Source organism: Symphalangus syndactylus, chromosome 7 (assembly GCF_028878055.3).
Source record: "Symphalangus syndactylus isolate Jambi chromosome 7, NHGRI_mSymSyn1-v2.1_pri, whole genome shotgun sequence".
In the NCBI taxonomy this organism is placed as follows: Eukaryota; Metazoa; Chordata; class Mammalia; order Primates; family Hylobatidae; genus Symphalangus; species Symphalangus syndactylus.
The window spans coordinates 131,926,028-131,940,862 of NC_072429.2; the positions used below are offsets into that span (position 1 = coordinate 131,926,028).

The following is a 14,835-nucleotide window of genomic DNA, read 5'->3' on the forward strand; positions in this document are numbered from 1 at the left end:
GGCTGGGGCTTGGCATATCTGACCAAAGCGAAGAAGGCAGAGAAGGAGGTGGATGTGAGGGGACCCACACAAGGACTTTGGGACCAGAATATGGCATGACTGTGACCCATGGCTTTTCATGGAGACACACAGGGACAAGAGACATGGCAAGAGTATATTATTGTTAAAGTGCAGTATTAAGAGTGAATCATAGATGGGATGTATTGAACATTTACTATATGATCAAAGCTGCACCAGTATCAGCTCATCTAAACCTCGCAACCCCAAGAGAGGCACTGTTATTATGCCCATTTTATAGACAAGGAAACTGAGGACAGAAAGGTTGAGTAATTTCCTTGAGGTTACACAGCAGAAAAGTGGCAAACCGATCTTGCCTGGGACTGCTGACCCGGGAGCCCCTACTTTTGACTGCTAGCCATGCTACATTGCCGCAGCTCCCCGTGAGCAAGGAGATCCCATGTACCGTCCTAGTTTGGGCCACTGGAGAGAAAAGAGTGTTGAAGATTTAGATTTATTCAGTAAAGGAAGAGAAAGGGGAAGAAGATAATTTGCATTTATGTGTCACATACTGGGTATGAATGGTTCTTCATTTAATGTTTATATCATCTTCGTTTTATCAATGCTGAAACTGAAAATAGAGGAAGTTAGAGGACTTGTTACTCTACGCTGCTTCCAAGTGGTCTGTTGAAGTCCATATCCAGTCTGTCTGCCTTCAAAGTCCAGGCTGTCTTACTCTACGCTGCTTCCGAGAGGTCTGTTGAGGTCCATATCCAGTCTGTCTGCCTTCAAAGTCCAGGCTGCCACCGCGCTGTGCTGCTTGCTATTAGCAGCTGGCATTTGCTGAGCTGGTATCTTATGCCTGGCACAGTGCCAAATGTAATAAATTGTGTTATCTCCTGTAATTTTGTCATAATTCTCTAAGTGGGTAGTACAGATGTGAAAACTGAGGCCCAGAAAGCATAAGTGCCTTGCCCAGTTCACAGAGTCAGTAACTGATAGTGACTAGCATTTGTGTTGTTTCCCACACGTTTCTGCTCTCTGCTCTCTGGGACGGGGTAGGACTGCACTTCCTCACCCTTGATCTCATTCCTAACTTTGGTCAATGTCATGAGAAAAGAAGTGATGTGTGTCACTTCTAGGCAAAAGCTCTAAGAGCAAGACTGAAATAAATCTGCTGCATTCGCTTTGCCCTGCATGACAATTATTGAAACTTGAGGCAAGAAGGTGGCTTTTTCAGCCTGGTCCTTGAGAAAGGATAACATAGAGTGAAGCCCCCAGCCTCTCTGCATTAGGCAGGTGGTGCAAGGAGAGGGATCCTGAACTGTTCTAAGTCACTTATATGTTGAGATTGTTTGTTAGCTCAGCATCATCCAGCCCACCCTGACTGATACAGGTTGGAACAGTCTATCTGCCTTTCAAGTCCAATTTCACGATCACCGTCTTGTACTTCTATTAATGCCTTCTGAACTTGATGATACCAAGGGGGTAAAAAAGAACTAAAAGACTACTTTTTCCTTTTCAGTTGCTCAAAATAATGCTCCCAGTTTTTGCCCTTCGGTTGTTCTGCCTTCCCTCACAGAGAAAGGTAAGTTCATTGTCTTTTTGATCTCTTGGATGAGAGTACCGCCTCATTCATCTTCTTTGTCCTCTTCCCCCCTGCTTTTGTACAAAAGTTGATAGCTTACATATCACTCTCATTAATTCCAGCTCCTATGAATTAAACACATGTATAAGTGGGGTGAGTGCCAGCAACATGCCCACTTTGCAGATGAGAAAACTGACTCATGGAAATGAAATGATTTGTGGAAATTATGTGGCTGATTGAAGCAGAGTAAGACTTAAGTTGAGTTCTCCCAGTTTTCATTTTAAGGATTATTTCACCCTATCAAGTAATGACTAGACACACACAATCCAGAGGCAATGTCAAGAATGGTGTTATTTATGGCCAAAAAGGGAAATAAGTCAGCTCCTTATTAGTGCAAAGAAGTTGGAGCTTACAGTTATTGGCCACACTGGGCAGCACTGTGATATCTAACGATGAAGCACTGGCCCTGAGTCCAGGAGCCCAGATGCCCAGGTGCCTGGTAGCATAGCCTGGACCCAGGCTGCCCTTCTCCTGCACATCCCACTGATCCTCCTCACAACGTGCTGTATTTGGCATGAGGCAGCCGAAAGTGCAGAGAGGTTGGATGTGGTGGAGACCCTGAACGCTCTAGATGGGGGTGAGGTGGAAGGGTCAGGACAGCATGGGCCTCACTGCTGTGATATAATATAATAAAATATATTAAATAATTTATTATATATTATTATTAATGTAATAAATAATATATTAATAAATTAATATAATAAATAATATTTATCAATTAATAAATTATATATTTAATTAATATATAATTAATAAAATATATTAATATCGAAATTTGGGGTTGAAACAAGAGTAAATCATTATTATGGCCATGTAAATATGGTTCACCACAGAGCCCCAAAGAGGAACAGCAGCATCCTGTTACAATTGTCAAGATTTTCAGCTATCCTCCTGTCACACACAAACCCTGCTGTACCCCTGCCCTCTGCAGCACCTGCTTCCTGCTCAGCAAAGGCCTGGGGAGCTGCAGGTCATGTGGGTGCTTCCTTCTGTAGGCACTGGGGCACTGCTTGTTCCTGTCTGCCGAGTCAGTTAACATACCTCCATCTTCCATTCTTCACTTAACAGGGTTTGAAGTCCCTCATCTGCTGTCTGCTCCTTGCGTTTCATTTTTTCCTTGTTCTTTTTTTTTGTTATGTTTGTGGGTTTAGATGCTTATATTCTTTTACTTCATTTTGTAGGGGGTTGTGGAGGGAGAGAGGATAAAGGGCAGTATTTAATTCAAAACAATACTATAGTATTTTTCAAAACTTTTGAACGTTTAATGAAAACTCATTTTGTCTTCAGCACTGTGCTAAGCATTTAAACTTCAGATGAATCTCAAGAGATAGGTCCTACTATAATATTTGTTACCTATAGAAAATTCAAACAATGCAGAAATATAGAAAGAAAATCACAGTTATTTAGAAGTTACTCTGTGTCAGTTAGTTCATTCGTTTTTTCAATCTTTTTAGGCTCTCTGTATGGTCTGATATCATTGTAGTCTCTATGTATAATGTTGCATTTTCGGTTGTTTTTACATAATATTGCATTATATATATGTGTGTGTGTATATGTATGTGTGTGTATATATATATGTATATATATGTGTATATATGTATATATGTCTATATATGTATATATATGTGTGTATATATATGTATGTATATATGTGTGTATATATATATGTGTGTGTACATATGTATATCTCCAAATTGTTACATATCTCTCTAAATCACACATTCATGCAGGCATGTATATACATAGTCACTCATTCATTGAGTCTTCTATGTTCCTACTCTCATGATGCTCACCTTCTAGTGATGAACAACAAATGAGCAACAATATTGTTAACAGAGATAGCTGTCCTGTTATTCCACCAGTTCACTAGTCCATTTCTTTCTTTTTGGGCATTTGATTGTTTATTATTCTTCATCATTATAAAAATAGCAAAATGAACTACTTGGTACCTAAAATTCCCTCCAGAAGTCCAGATTATTTCCTGGGGTAAGATTCACCAAAGCAGAATTACTGGGCTTGAGCAATTTACATTTTAAGACCCTAGATTTATATTGCCAAATTAGTCTCAAACAGTTGTTGCTAGTTGCATACTTACCAGCTATAAATTAAAGTGGTTTTTGGCTTTTGATATACTTGTGATCCTTAAGTTTTATCCCTAAAAATTTATTTATTAAATTTATAGATGAAGAGTGCTTTGATGTCAAATACTATTGTTAAAGATGCATAAACCAAAGCGTAACTTCTTTGGGTGATTTTACAATGCTTCCACTCTACTTTTGCTAAACATTTGTATTACTGACATGTGAATTACCTACAAAAGAAAAAAAAAAGGATGGAGCATTGAGCATGTCCTTTCATATATACATACAGCCTATGGGCCTGAGTAGGTGTTTCCAAGGTGGAATGAGATGTCACAGTGCTTGTAAGTGTGTTGTTAACAAGTATGATTTAAAAGCACAGAAACATCAGAGCCAACATCCTATCTATGTGTTAAAGTTCTCAGATTGGAACTAAGAATTTTGGCATGTTCCTTTGATGTGAATCAGAGGGAGGGGATAACTCTGCCTTCACGGTGTTGAAATGTCATTGTATGGTTCTGACACAGATTGTGAGGATGTGTCTATATGTGTATGTGTATGTGTACAGGCACGTATGCACTGTGTATATGTAAAATATTCATCTTTATGTACTTTCTATTCAGGGAGAAAAGGAAATGTTTCTTAAATATCAAATATTTATAAATCATATAATACAAGAAATTTAGGTTCATAGCATGGTCTGTTTTTCAAATAAGGAAACTGAAATTAAATGACTGAGCTGGGATTTGAACCCATATCTGTATGGACCCTTTCAGAGTTAGATAAGGTTACTTGGTTGAGTTTTTGAAATAGGTTAGCAAAGACGAGCTTTTGAGTCTAGACTTGTCTGGAGACCTAATCTCTTGGTTTCATTTCTTTTATACGTGTGTGTGTGGTATGTGTGGTGTGTGTGTGTGTGTGTGTGTGTATAAGCCACCCATTCAAAGTCTACTTCAAAGAAAGAATTCTTTGCACATGCAAACCCTTCTCTCTGGAAAGACTTTCTAAAACTCACCTGCCTGCTAAACTCCTGGTGCCTTCAAACCAGCTAGTGGTTTGAAGGCACCACCTTCTCTAGAGCAACAGAAACACAGTGTTTAGAGCAGCCCTTATCACATAGTATGTACTCAAGACAGGTCCATGAGATTTCAGAAGTCTCCTCCATCTGCACACCATCCCCACTGACCAGTCAGGGGAGCAGAATTCTTTCTTTGAAGTAGACTTTGAGTGGGCAGCTTGTACATACACATGCGCGCACACACACACACAAAATGAAGCTAAGCAATTAGGTCTCCAGACAAGTGTAGACTCGAAAGTCCATTTGCACAGTGGAATTGTTCCTAGGCTGCAGTGGGATACTGAAAAGTTTCCCCCAGATTCACCATAGACAGGCAGGAAAAGCACCACAAATATATGGTGACCAAACTGTGACTTGGAGGACAAGTATGCATCTGTCAGATGGCCAAGAGGAGAATGGACAGTGTCTGAGGCAGAGGGCACTGCATGTGCAGAAGCATGGGGACATGCATCAGCAAGGCTCAGGCAGGGCTGTTCAAGTAGTTCAGTGTTGCAGGACCAGCAGGTGCAGAAGAGGACAGGGGCCAAAGCGTAAAGTGCATTGGATACTGCAGATCCTTGCAGGGATTGAAACAGTGGAACAATGATCTTTAAAACTATGTAAAAGCTTTACTTTGCGCTATCATGAGAGTGCTTTGGTGGATGACAAGCTAGATTTTGAGAAAGTGAGGACAATTATATCATCTGTTTATAGTGTATAGTTGTACTCTCTTTGGAGAAAAATTGTTTTATAAACAAGTGAAATAGTAAATATATATTTTCTTTGTAAGACAAATGTACATTGCATCTTAAAAGACTTGCACCAACCAAGCCAGCAAGGCTGCTGCAGGTTAGCTTGAGTTATCTTCTTCAGTGTTGGAGCCTGCCTGTGTGATCATCGCACCCCTTCCCTGCTTCCCAAATGTGGGATCTCCTAAGGGTTTATTCCCAGGACAACTAGCATTCAGCTTGCCATTCTCTATTTCAGAAACGTTTCTCTTAGAGGTGTGTATTAGTTCATTTTCACACCGCTCATAAAGACATACCCTAGACTGGACAATTTACAGAAGAAAGAGGTTTAATTAGACTCACAGCTCCATGAGGCTGGGAAGGCCTCAAAATCATGGCAGAAGGCAAGGAGGAACAAGTTACATCTTACATGGATGGCAGCAGGCAAAGAGAGAGCTTGTGCAGGCAAACTCCCGTTTTTAAAAGCCGTCAGATGTCCTGAGACTTATTCACTATCATGAAAACAGCACAGGAAAGACCTGCCCCATGATTCAGTTATCTCCCACTGGGTCCCTCCCACAACATATGGGAATTATGGGAGCTACAAGGTGAGATTTGGGTAGGACACAGAGCTAAATCATATCAAGGTGCTACTGAATTAAATTTACTATTTGGATTGAAAGCCAGGGTAAATACAGAATATTTAGGATTTTGTCCTCTCCATTCTATGTGTGTTTCACATGAATACTTCAACATACCATTTAGAAAATGTTCCCGCCCTTGACTTTGAGCCCTTTTGAGCAATGGGTGCAGCACAGGTTGCTGCTGGCAGAGCGGACTGTGAAGAAGGCTGTAGCTGAGAGGTGCGAGGCAGAGCGAAGAGAGATGTCTCATTACAGTTGGTCCTGCTCAGCTTTCCAGCACCTCTCTCCTGACCTCATCCTGGAGCTCAGTGACAGGGACAAAGCCTGAATTCAGGACATATGGAAACAGCAGTGGCTGCCCCAACAGCTTTTGAACCACACAATGAAAAGGAATCAACTTTGTCTGCTTGGCCTCCATCCTGTGCCTTTGCCTGTGCCCGTGGGTTGACGGAATTCACTTGATCTTTTCTGCAAATGTTTTTCATTAAGCTGGAAACAGAGTCCTGTGATCCTAAAAAATGTCAGCACCGGCGGGAAGCATGTATACCCTCTAAGTGAGGAAGCAATGCGACATCACGGTGCAGCACATGGGCTTTGAGGTCCATCTGGGCAGCTTTACTGAGTATCTGGGCCAGATTTCACAGCCTCTTGATACCCCTGCTTGCCCCTGTAAAGAAAGAATAATGGTGAAATATAAGCGATATCAGTCTAGCAGGCTTTTGCTGAAGAGTAAATAAAGTTTAATGCTCCACATGGAATTTGCTGTAGAGTGAGTGTTCAAGAAATGGCAGCAATAATTCTCAAGTCCAAACCACTTTACAGAGGAGGAAACTGAGGCAGAGAGAGAGTGTGACTTCCCCACATGACAACCAGTTAAAGCTGAGCTATACAATTATATATATATAATATATATGTACATATGCACACACATGTATACAGTCACACACACATTTTTTATGGGTAACTGTTATTAAGGTAAAGAGGTTGCTAGTAGCTCTGTCATTTTTTGCTCTTATTTTTAGTTGACATATAATAATTTTACACATTTATGAGATACAGAGTGATACCTTAATACATGTATACAAAGCGTAATGATCAGACCAGGGCAATCAGCATATCCATCGCCTCAAATGTTTATCATTTCTTTGTGTTGCGAACATTCCAAATCCTCTCTTCTAGAGTTTTGAAAGTATACACTAATTGTTAGCCATCCTCCCACTAGAGTGCTACACAACAGTAGGAATCATTCTTCCCATCCCCCTGGAACTGCACACCCTTAACTAACCTCCCTGTCCCCTCCCCCTCCCTCTGATCTTCCCAACCTCTAATGACCACACACAATCATATATTTTAAAAATTCCTATTCATGGAATGACTAAATACACCAATCACCATGCTAAATGCTTTCTACATTTTAATCTTCACAACTGCCCTACAAGGTGTGCACAACTGTGTCCATTTTCCAGATTTGGAAGCTAAGGCTCAGAGAGGCCCAAACTCACATAACAAGTACTTTGTAGAGCTGAAATTTGTATTCAACCCGGATGTGAACCCAGAGTCTCCTCCCTGAAGATGGTGGCTGCTGCTGCTCCAATTCCCCAGGAATCATACTCTGAGATGAAGTTTAGTAGGAAGTCCAGTTTTTTGTTTTTGTTTTGTTTTTTTAGCAAAAAATTAATTCTACCAACAGGGGTGTTAGGAGGCAAGGGAAGGCCCAGGACTGGGCTGAAGGAGAAGTTGAACCTTAGTGTTGTCTTGGTGGAGGCCTCAGCTGGCCCTTTAGGGATGCTGAAGCTGGGATGATCTTTAAAATTGTTATGGCCTCACACTGGTCACTCATTACCATGAGCTGCCCTGAGCGGGGCATGCCCTTCAGCCGAGGCAGTCCTGGAAGCGGGGCTGACAGTGGTCTGCCTCAGCAGCACCCACCGCTGCTAATGTAGAGCCCTGCAGTCCTGGAGGGAGTCAGGGACCCCACAGCACCCTCCACAGTGACTTTGCACTCTAATAATCCAGACTGGGATGTGTCTGAGGGTGGAATGCGTGCCTTTAAACACTGTGCACCAACCCAGGCACACTGTTTTCTTACTACTATAGGCACCGGGCTGATGACGTGTTAAAAGCACACAAGACTGATTCTTCATCCCTTTGGTTCTTGGGCCAGAAGGCCCAGGTGAGTGGCCACTGATTCTAAAATTGTTTAATGTTTGTATAAAACTTAAATGTCCTGTCGAAATATGCACAGAGCTTATGCATACGTATGCACATGCACACACACACACACACAAGCCATTTTGAGGGAGCTCATGGTGCATACCTTTTCACTATTTCATCAGAAAAGTTGTCCAGGGATACGTTTTATATCCCAGAGGCCAGCAAGACATGACCGGTTAGCACACCCTGTTTCCTCACTTCAGTTGAGAGTGCCAAATGAATCATGTAGTTAGCAGCTGCAACACTCAGTGCGCAGGTAACTCCGCTCCCAAGCTGGGATCCACATCTGCCAGGGACTGTGCTGCCTGGGTGACTGTAATTGCTGTAATTTGCAAGGCTGAGTATGGTCTGGGCACAGCCTCACATCTGGCAGCTCCCTGGACCTCTTCTCTGTCTCTCTGAGACCGAGAGATTGAGAAGGAAAAAGAAACAGCTGGCAAACTGGTACTGCAATGATGGTAGGTCTTAGGAAACTGAGAAAGGTGAGGAAACTGGTTCCCAGCTCCCTTCCTTCCTGGAAGGCTTCACTTCTCTCCACAGGTGCAGGAGGGAGCCACTAGCCAATGGAGAAGGGCTGGGTTTAAGACTCAGTTATGATTTCATCTGCCTTGGCTGCCTTTCCCCTTTGTTCAGTTGCTTATTCATTCAACAAGCATTTGGTGGGTACCTACCTTGTACCAGGCACTAAGCACTGGGGCTATGGCTGTAAATGAGCAACATGAGTGTGTCAGAGGATGCACCATAGGCTCCCTCTCTGGGAGTGTTTGTGTGTGTGTGTATAAGCTCTGTGCATATTTGGATAGGAAATTTAGGTTTTATACAAGCATTAAACAATTTTGGAGTCAGTGGCTGCTCACCTGGGCCTTCTGGCCCAAGGACCAAAAAGGATAAAGAATCAATTCTGTGTGGCTTTAATGTGCTCCATCAGTTTGATAGAAAGCTATAGTATTGGGTGCAAAAGTTATTGTGGTCTTTGCCTTTGAAAGTAATGGGAAAATTGCAATTACTTTTGCACCCACCTAATAGGAAGAAGACAGTGCTCCTGGGTTGGTGCGGGAGAGCCTGTACAGTGTTTCATAGCACTCATTCCACCCTCAGATGTGTCCCACATTGGACTGAAGTGTATAGACACTGTGGAGGGTGCTGTGGGGTCTCTCAGACTCCCTTTAGGATGGAAGGGCTCTACCCCAGTGGCTGTGGGTGCTTCTGGCAGAGAGCACTTCTGGCAGAGAGACCACTGTCAGCCCCGTTCTGGGAAAAGACCACACCTCTATAGGGTTTGTTCCTCCTCTGCTCTAAGCCCCAGGTCACTTCCTCCAAGGGATCGCTGACCACCCCATCCAAAGTAGCTCTCTTCTGCACTCTCCACCCCTTCACCCTGCTGTACTGCCTCTGGGAACTATCGCTATGAACTGTTGTCATTCATTTACTTGTTGAGTGTTGCTTGCCCTCTCTGGAATGGGAGCTGCCGGAGGACAGGGACTTTATCTGTCTCATTTACTGTGACATTCTCAGCACCTGTGGGAGTAAGTGTTCAGTAACTATTTACCGAATGAATGAATGGATTTTTCTTGCTTGCTTGTTAGATTTTGGGCTCCCAGAGGGCAGATATTTTGTAATTCATGGTTGGGTTCTTCACACTTAGCAAAATGTCCAGTGTAGAGTAGATGCTCTATGTTATTTTATTTATAGTTATTTGGTTTTAAAAAATAGATATGTCTCCACTTTGACCTAGGTCAGTATTTAAAGGTAAAAGTGATCAATTAATGTTTGTTGAAGAAATGAATGAGTAACAGAATGAACAAATGAATGAATGGTGAGGGTGGTCCTGGAGTATTGAAAGCCACATGGGATATGAGTTTGGGCAGCCAAATTTTGAACCCTTCCTTTGGCACTCCTTAAGTATGTGACCTTGGCCAGTTTAAAGAATCTTTCTGCATTTCAATTGTCTCAGCTGTGAAATGGAGATGATTATACCACTTCAAAGAGGTTGTTTTTAAGCTTAAAAGAGATATTATACGTAAAATTGCTGTATTCAATGCTCGGTAAAGGTAAAGGCTGGCAGTGCTGGCATGGGTGGGTTAGGTGTTGCACTACCAGTTCTAATGGGGTCCTTTCACAGGTAATCTTTGTAAATGTTACCCCTGCAGTTGTGCTATGTAGAACCTGTGCAGCTGTACATAGTGAGCCTGCGAGGCACTTGACAAATGTTTGCTGAATGATTATATCTTAAACTCTTGCTAGATCTTAGAGTCTTAGAAGATGGGGAAAATGTATGGATTTTCTACAGTAACTTTCTCTCTATACAGTACCAGTTTTGTACCTGGTCCATCAAAAATTTGCTTAATTATATTTAAAGGATATGGAGCCAAGAACAAAATACGCCAACAAAAAACCTACCATTTGGGTTTGGTTATTTAGCCTTTAGCTTAAATATTTTCTTCTAAATATCCTTCTTCGCTATGGAAGATATCTTTCAGCCTAGAACCAGTCAGAAACCACATAATCAAAAATGACCTCAATCAAAGCTGTGAGGTAGAGGGAGCTGGCATTTGGTCCTGCCCTGTCTTCCTCTTTCTCTATAATTCTTCTCTGCCCACTGTGGGGAACTCCTGACTACATGCTCTTAAGCCAAGCTTCTCATCTAGAATGGCAATTCCAAGGCAGGACACTGTGATGAAAAAGTGTTTTCTCTTTCCTTCTCACCTCTGAACAGTTACCTTGAACAGGCAACTGTTAAGAATAGAAGGACCTGTTTATTTATTATTTTATTTTCTAGTACCATCCTGGAGCCTCTTGAGCCAAATGGAATTAACAAAGTTATTCACACTAAGGCGAAAATATCGATATTTTAATATCTTTTTCCCAGGGGTGTTCACAGTTTAACAAGTGGGTAAACCAGTTCTATTCTGAGAGCAGAGATTCAAAACTTCTGCCAAACACATGGGGGAAATATTTTAGGCAGGTTGCCTGACCTGGGGCCCCTCAGGCCCTTCTACGTAGCTGACGGTGAATTGGACCATCCCTGAGTACAACCCACTAGAAGATTTCCTTGGTTTTATGGCTTATAATAATTTTAATCACTGATTAAAAATAATGATACAATGTTACAAGTGGCTAGTGCTACACAAAGTTTTTTTAAATGATCCTTCAGTCATGCATTCATTTTTTCTCCTTTGTTGAGTGTGCTGAATTCCCTGACCTCCTGAAGGAACTCAATTTGACTTATTACAGAAGCATCTACCTCTTCTCCCAAGTGTGTAAAGTCCAGGAGGTGAGAGGGACCCAGCTGAAGAGGATGGAGTGAGGGCTTCAGTATAACTGAGTACCTGGTGTCACGGGAAGGCGAGATGGGGAAGGAGGAGAGAAGGGGCTGGGTCAGATGATGGAAAGCATTGGTTATCCTGCTGTGATGGAGTAAGATTGAGGTAATGAGCTCCCTGTCACTGGAGTATTCAAATATGTTGAAGATTCTCTTGTTGTGTGAGGGGTTGGCTTAAATGTCTTTTAAATTTCCCTTTAAATTTTGTAATTCTTAGCATTGGCTCAGTTATGCTGTAGCGTGTGACTCTTTCCCTTCTGCTTTTGTGAGCGCTCACCCACAGGCAAGCAGAAGGAGCCGGGCAAAAGCAGAAGCTGGGAAGCACAGAGCCTGGTGCTGGGCAGATCTCAGTCTCCGTTCTAATTCTCTTCCACTCTGTGAATAACCTAGGGAAAGTCACTGCACTGCTGTGAGCCCCAGTTTCCTTAAGGTAGAATTCACCACGTTACCTATTACCTACAAGTTGAGATTTGGGTAAAGTCCTATGTGTAACATTCTTAGCCTACTACCCACCACATATAGCAAGTGCTTGATAAATAGAACGAGCAGCAGCTGCTCCTGCTCCTGCTCCTGCGGAGATCAGACACAGGTCTCTAACGTGGAGGGCAAGGGTGCCACCATAGGAGTCTGTCTGTGTTCAAGGCAGCTGTGTGAGCTTGGGCAAGTTCCCTACAGTTCACCCATGCCCTTGTTCAGCACCCCAAAGGAGGCCTCCATGGTGCTGGAATCACTTTGCTTAGCTCAGATTGGTTGTCCACATGCATTTGTGCCTCAGAATTTCTATCGTTTTGCCCACGCACCCAGGATCATGCATGTGACCCCATGAAAGAGGAGTTCAGATGCTCTTAGGAGACCCAATTCTTATACTCTCTCCATGTAGCTTTTGTGTTTGGGGAAGTTGGTGGGGATGTCCACTTGTTAGGAGTCAAACTTCTTAGAGAGAAATCAGATTCAATCTGAGCCTTTGAAATTTCGCTAGGAATTTTGCTGGTAATGAACTTAGTAATTTGTCATGAGGACATAGAAGGAATATAGATCCAAGTCTGGTTTCGTGTGTGTGGCTTTTCCTTAGTTAGAAATTTCCCTAGAAGTGTCTTTAAACTTAGCAGCATTAAAGTTGGTTACCCACCAACACACAAGCTCATAAACTGAACAGATGCTGGGCCATTACAGACGTCTTTGGAGACTTCTGCCTGCAATGAGAAGCCACAGGGAAGCACCTTATGAGGCTGCAGCTGAGTCATATGGAGGAGGTGGCAGCTGTGGGCAGTGGGGATTGAGAGGGAGTAGTTTGGATGAAGTCCCTGGCAGTTTGGCTCACCAGTCACAAGTTGTGATCTTGGCCATATTATGTAGCACCTCTGAGCCTCAGTTCAGCCTTCTGCATGATAGTAATTAAGGCATGGGATGGTGTAGTTATTAATTCTTGCAGTGTAAATAAAAGTGTTTTATAAACTAGAACACACCATGTAGAGGTGAGATTTTATTAAATCAGCTTCCCATTATTTGCTTCCTATGTGACTAATCTATTAACTAATTGACTCAATAATTATTTACTGAGGTTTTATATTGTGTGAATAATAATAATCTTAATCTTTATGGAGATATAAATTAGCATTCTATTGCTCCTTTATTAATTAACTTCATTCATTCAATACTTATTTATGGATTAGGGCAGTTTATGAAAAAAATAGTACTATTGCTGCTGTTAAGCACATAGTGAACACTTAGTAAATGCAAACTACAACTACATTGCTATTTCTATTGTTAATTTTTTTGCTTACTATTATAGGTCTTGGAGAATCAGTGAAATGAAAGCACAGTCTTTGATGTCAAGGAACTCATGATTTAACAGGGAAATTTAAAAATAAGCAAGTCGCAATGCAGGATATTAGTGGAACAGTAAACATATCTAGGCATTTAGAGAAGAAGTAGGCATTTAGAGGTGATGGTGGTGGAGGAGGCAGCTGTAGAAGGGGATTTCAGAGTGGATTATCTGAGTTGGGTTTTGAGGGATGATATGAATTTATCCTACAAATAAACTGACTTAACTTTGTAAGTCAATAGTGCTGTTCACACTAATAGTGTACAAAGTCATACAACACAGAGTGTGTTGACAGACCACCAGGTGTGAGAGTGGGGTGGTAGGAAGCAGACTAATGAGAGATGAAGTTGGAGAGGTAGGCAAGAAGGCGTCAGATAGATTTCAGGGAAACTCAGGCACTATGTTTTTTGTTTGTCTGTTTTGCTACAAACCTAGATGGAGTGTGTTTGCTACAGGGACAATATTCACTTATAATGGTAGAATCTGAAATTTATATTTAAAATGATATTTATTCAGACTTTCCTTATATAATGTCGTTTCTAGATGAACATTCAGTCCACTTGAGCACCAATCAAGGACAAGACTTAAGGTTTTGAGTTGGGCAGCCCCATGGCTGGTGGTGCCAATTCCAAGATAAAGAATGTAAGAGGGGAACCAGTGGAAGAATGTGGTTGTGGGTGGAAGTGAGATTATGTGTTCAGTTTTCAACATCCTAAGCTTAAAGGACATCTGCTTGGAGGTGTCCAGTAAGCACTGAATATATAAGCATGGAGCTTGGGCAGAGGTCTAGCCTGGTTGTGTTTGGTGGTCATTAGCATGCCAGTGGTATTTGAAGTCGTGGGGATATGAGGACACCCATGGAGAATGTCAGATGTAAAGAGTAAGGGTAAAGGGCAGCCCCCTGAGGAGAGGAGGAGACACAAAGAAGAGCAGCTGGAGACAGGGGAGGCACACTGGAGACAGGGGAGGCATTTGCTCTCATGGAACCCAGGCTGGGGAGATGTGATTCATCATTTCAAGGAAAATGGAGGCTGGAAGTGTCCATTGAATTAGTCATGAAGAGCCCTTTGAAAATTTAGTGGAGTAAAGAGGAAGGAAACTCAATAGTGGTGATTTGAGGAAGTAGAAACTACAAACTTTTCCCAAGCATCTTGGCTATGAAAAGTAAGAGAACAAGATTGACAGCTAAAAAAAGAATTGTGGAACATTAGTTGGTAATCATGTTTAGGTCATAGACTACTTGTGACAGTGAATTAAAAACAGTATGCTCCACCATATATATCAAATTTTGCCTATATTTTTTAGGGAAATGGGTCACCTGA

The 14,835-nt window shown here is 42.0% G+C and overlaps 1 protein-coding gene across 1 annotated transcript in view; it reads left to right on the forward strand.

Moving 5' to 3' along the window:
* TG (thyroglobulin) overlaps positions 1-14,835 on the forward strand; it is a 275,016-nt gene that overhangs the window by 119,893 nt on the left and 140,288 nt on the right. The window contains exon 35 of the mRNA XM_055287302.1: positions 1,523-1,585. Within this exon, the coding sequence (XP_055143277.1) occupies positions 1,523-1,585 (63 nt within the window). The remainder of the gene's footprint in view (positions 1-1,522; positions 1,586-14,835) is intronic.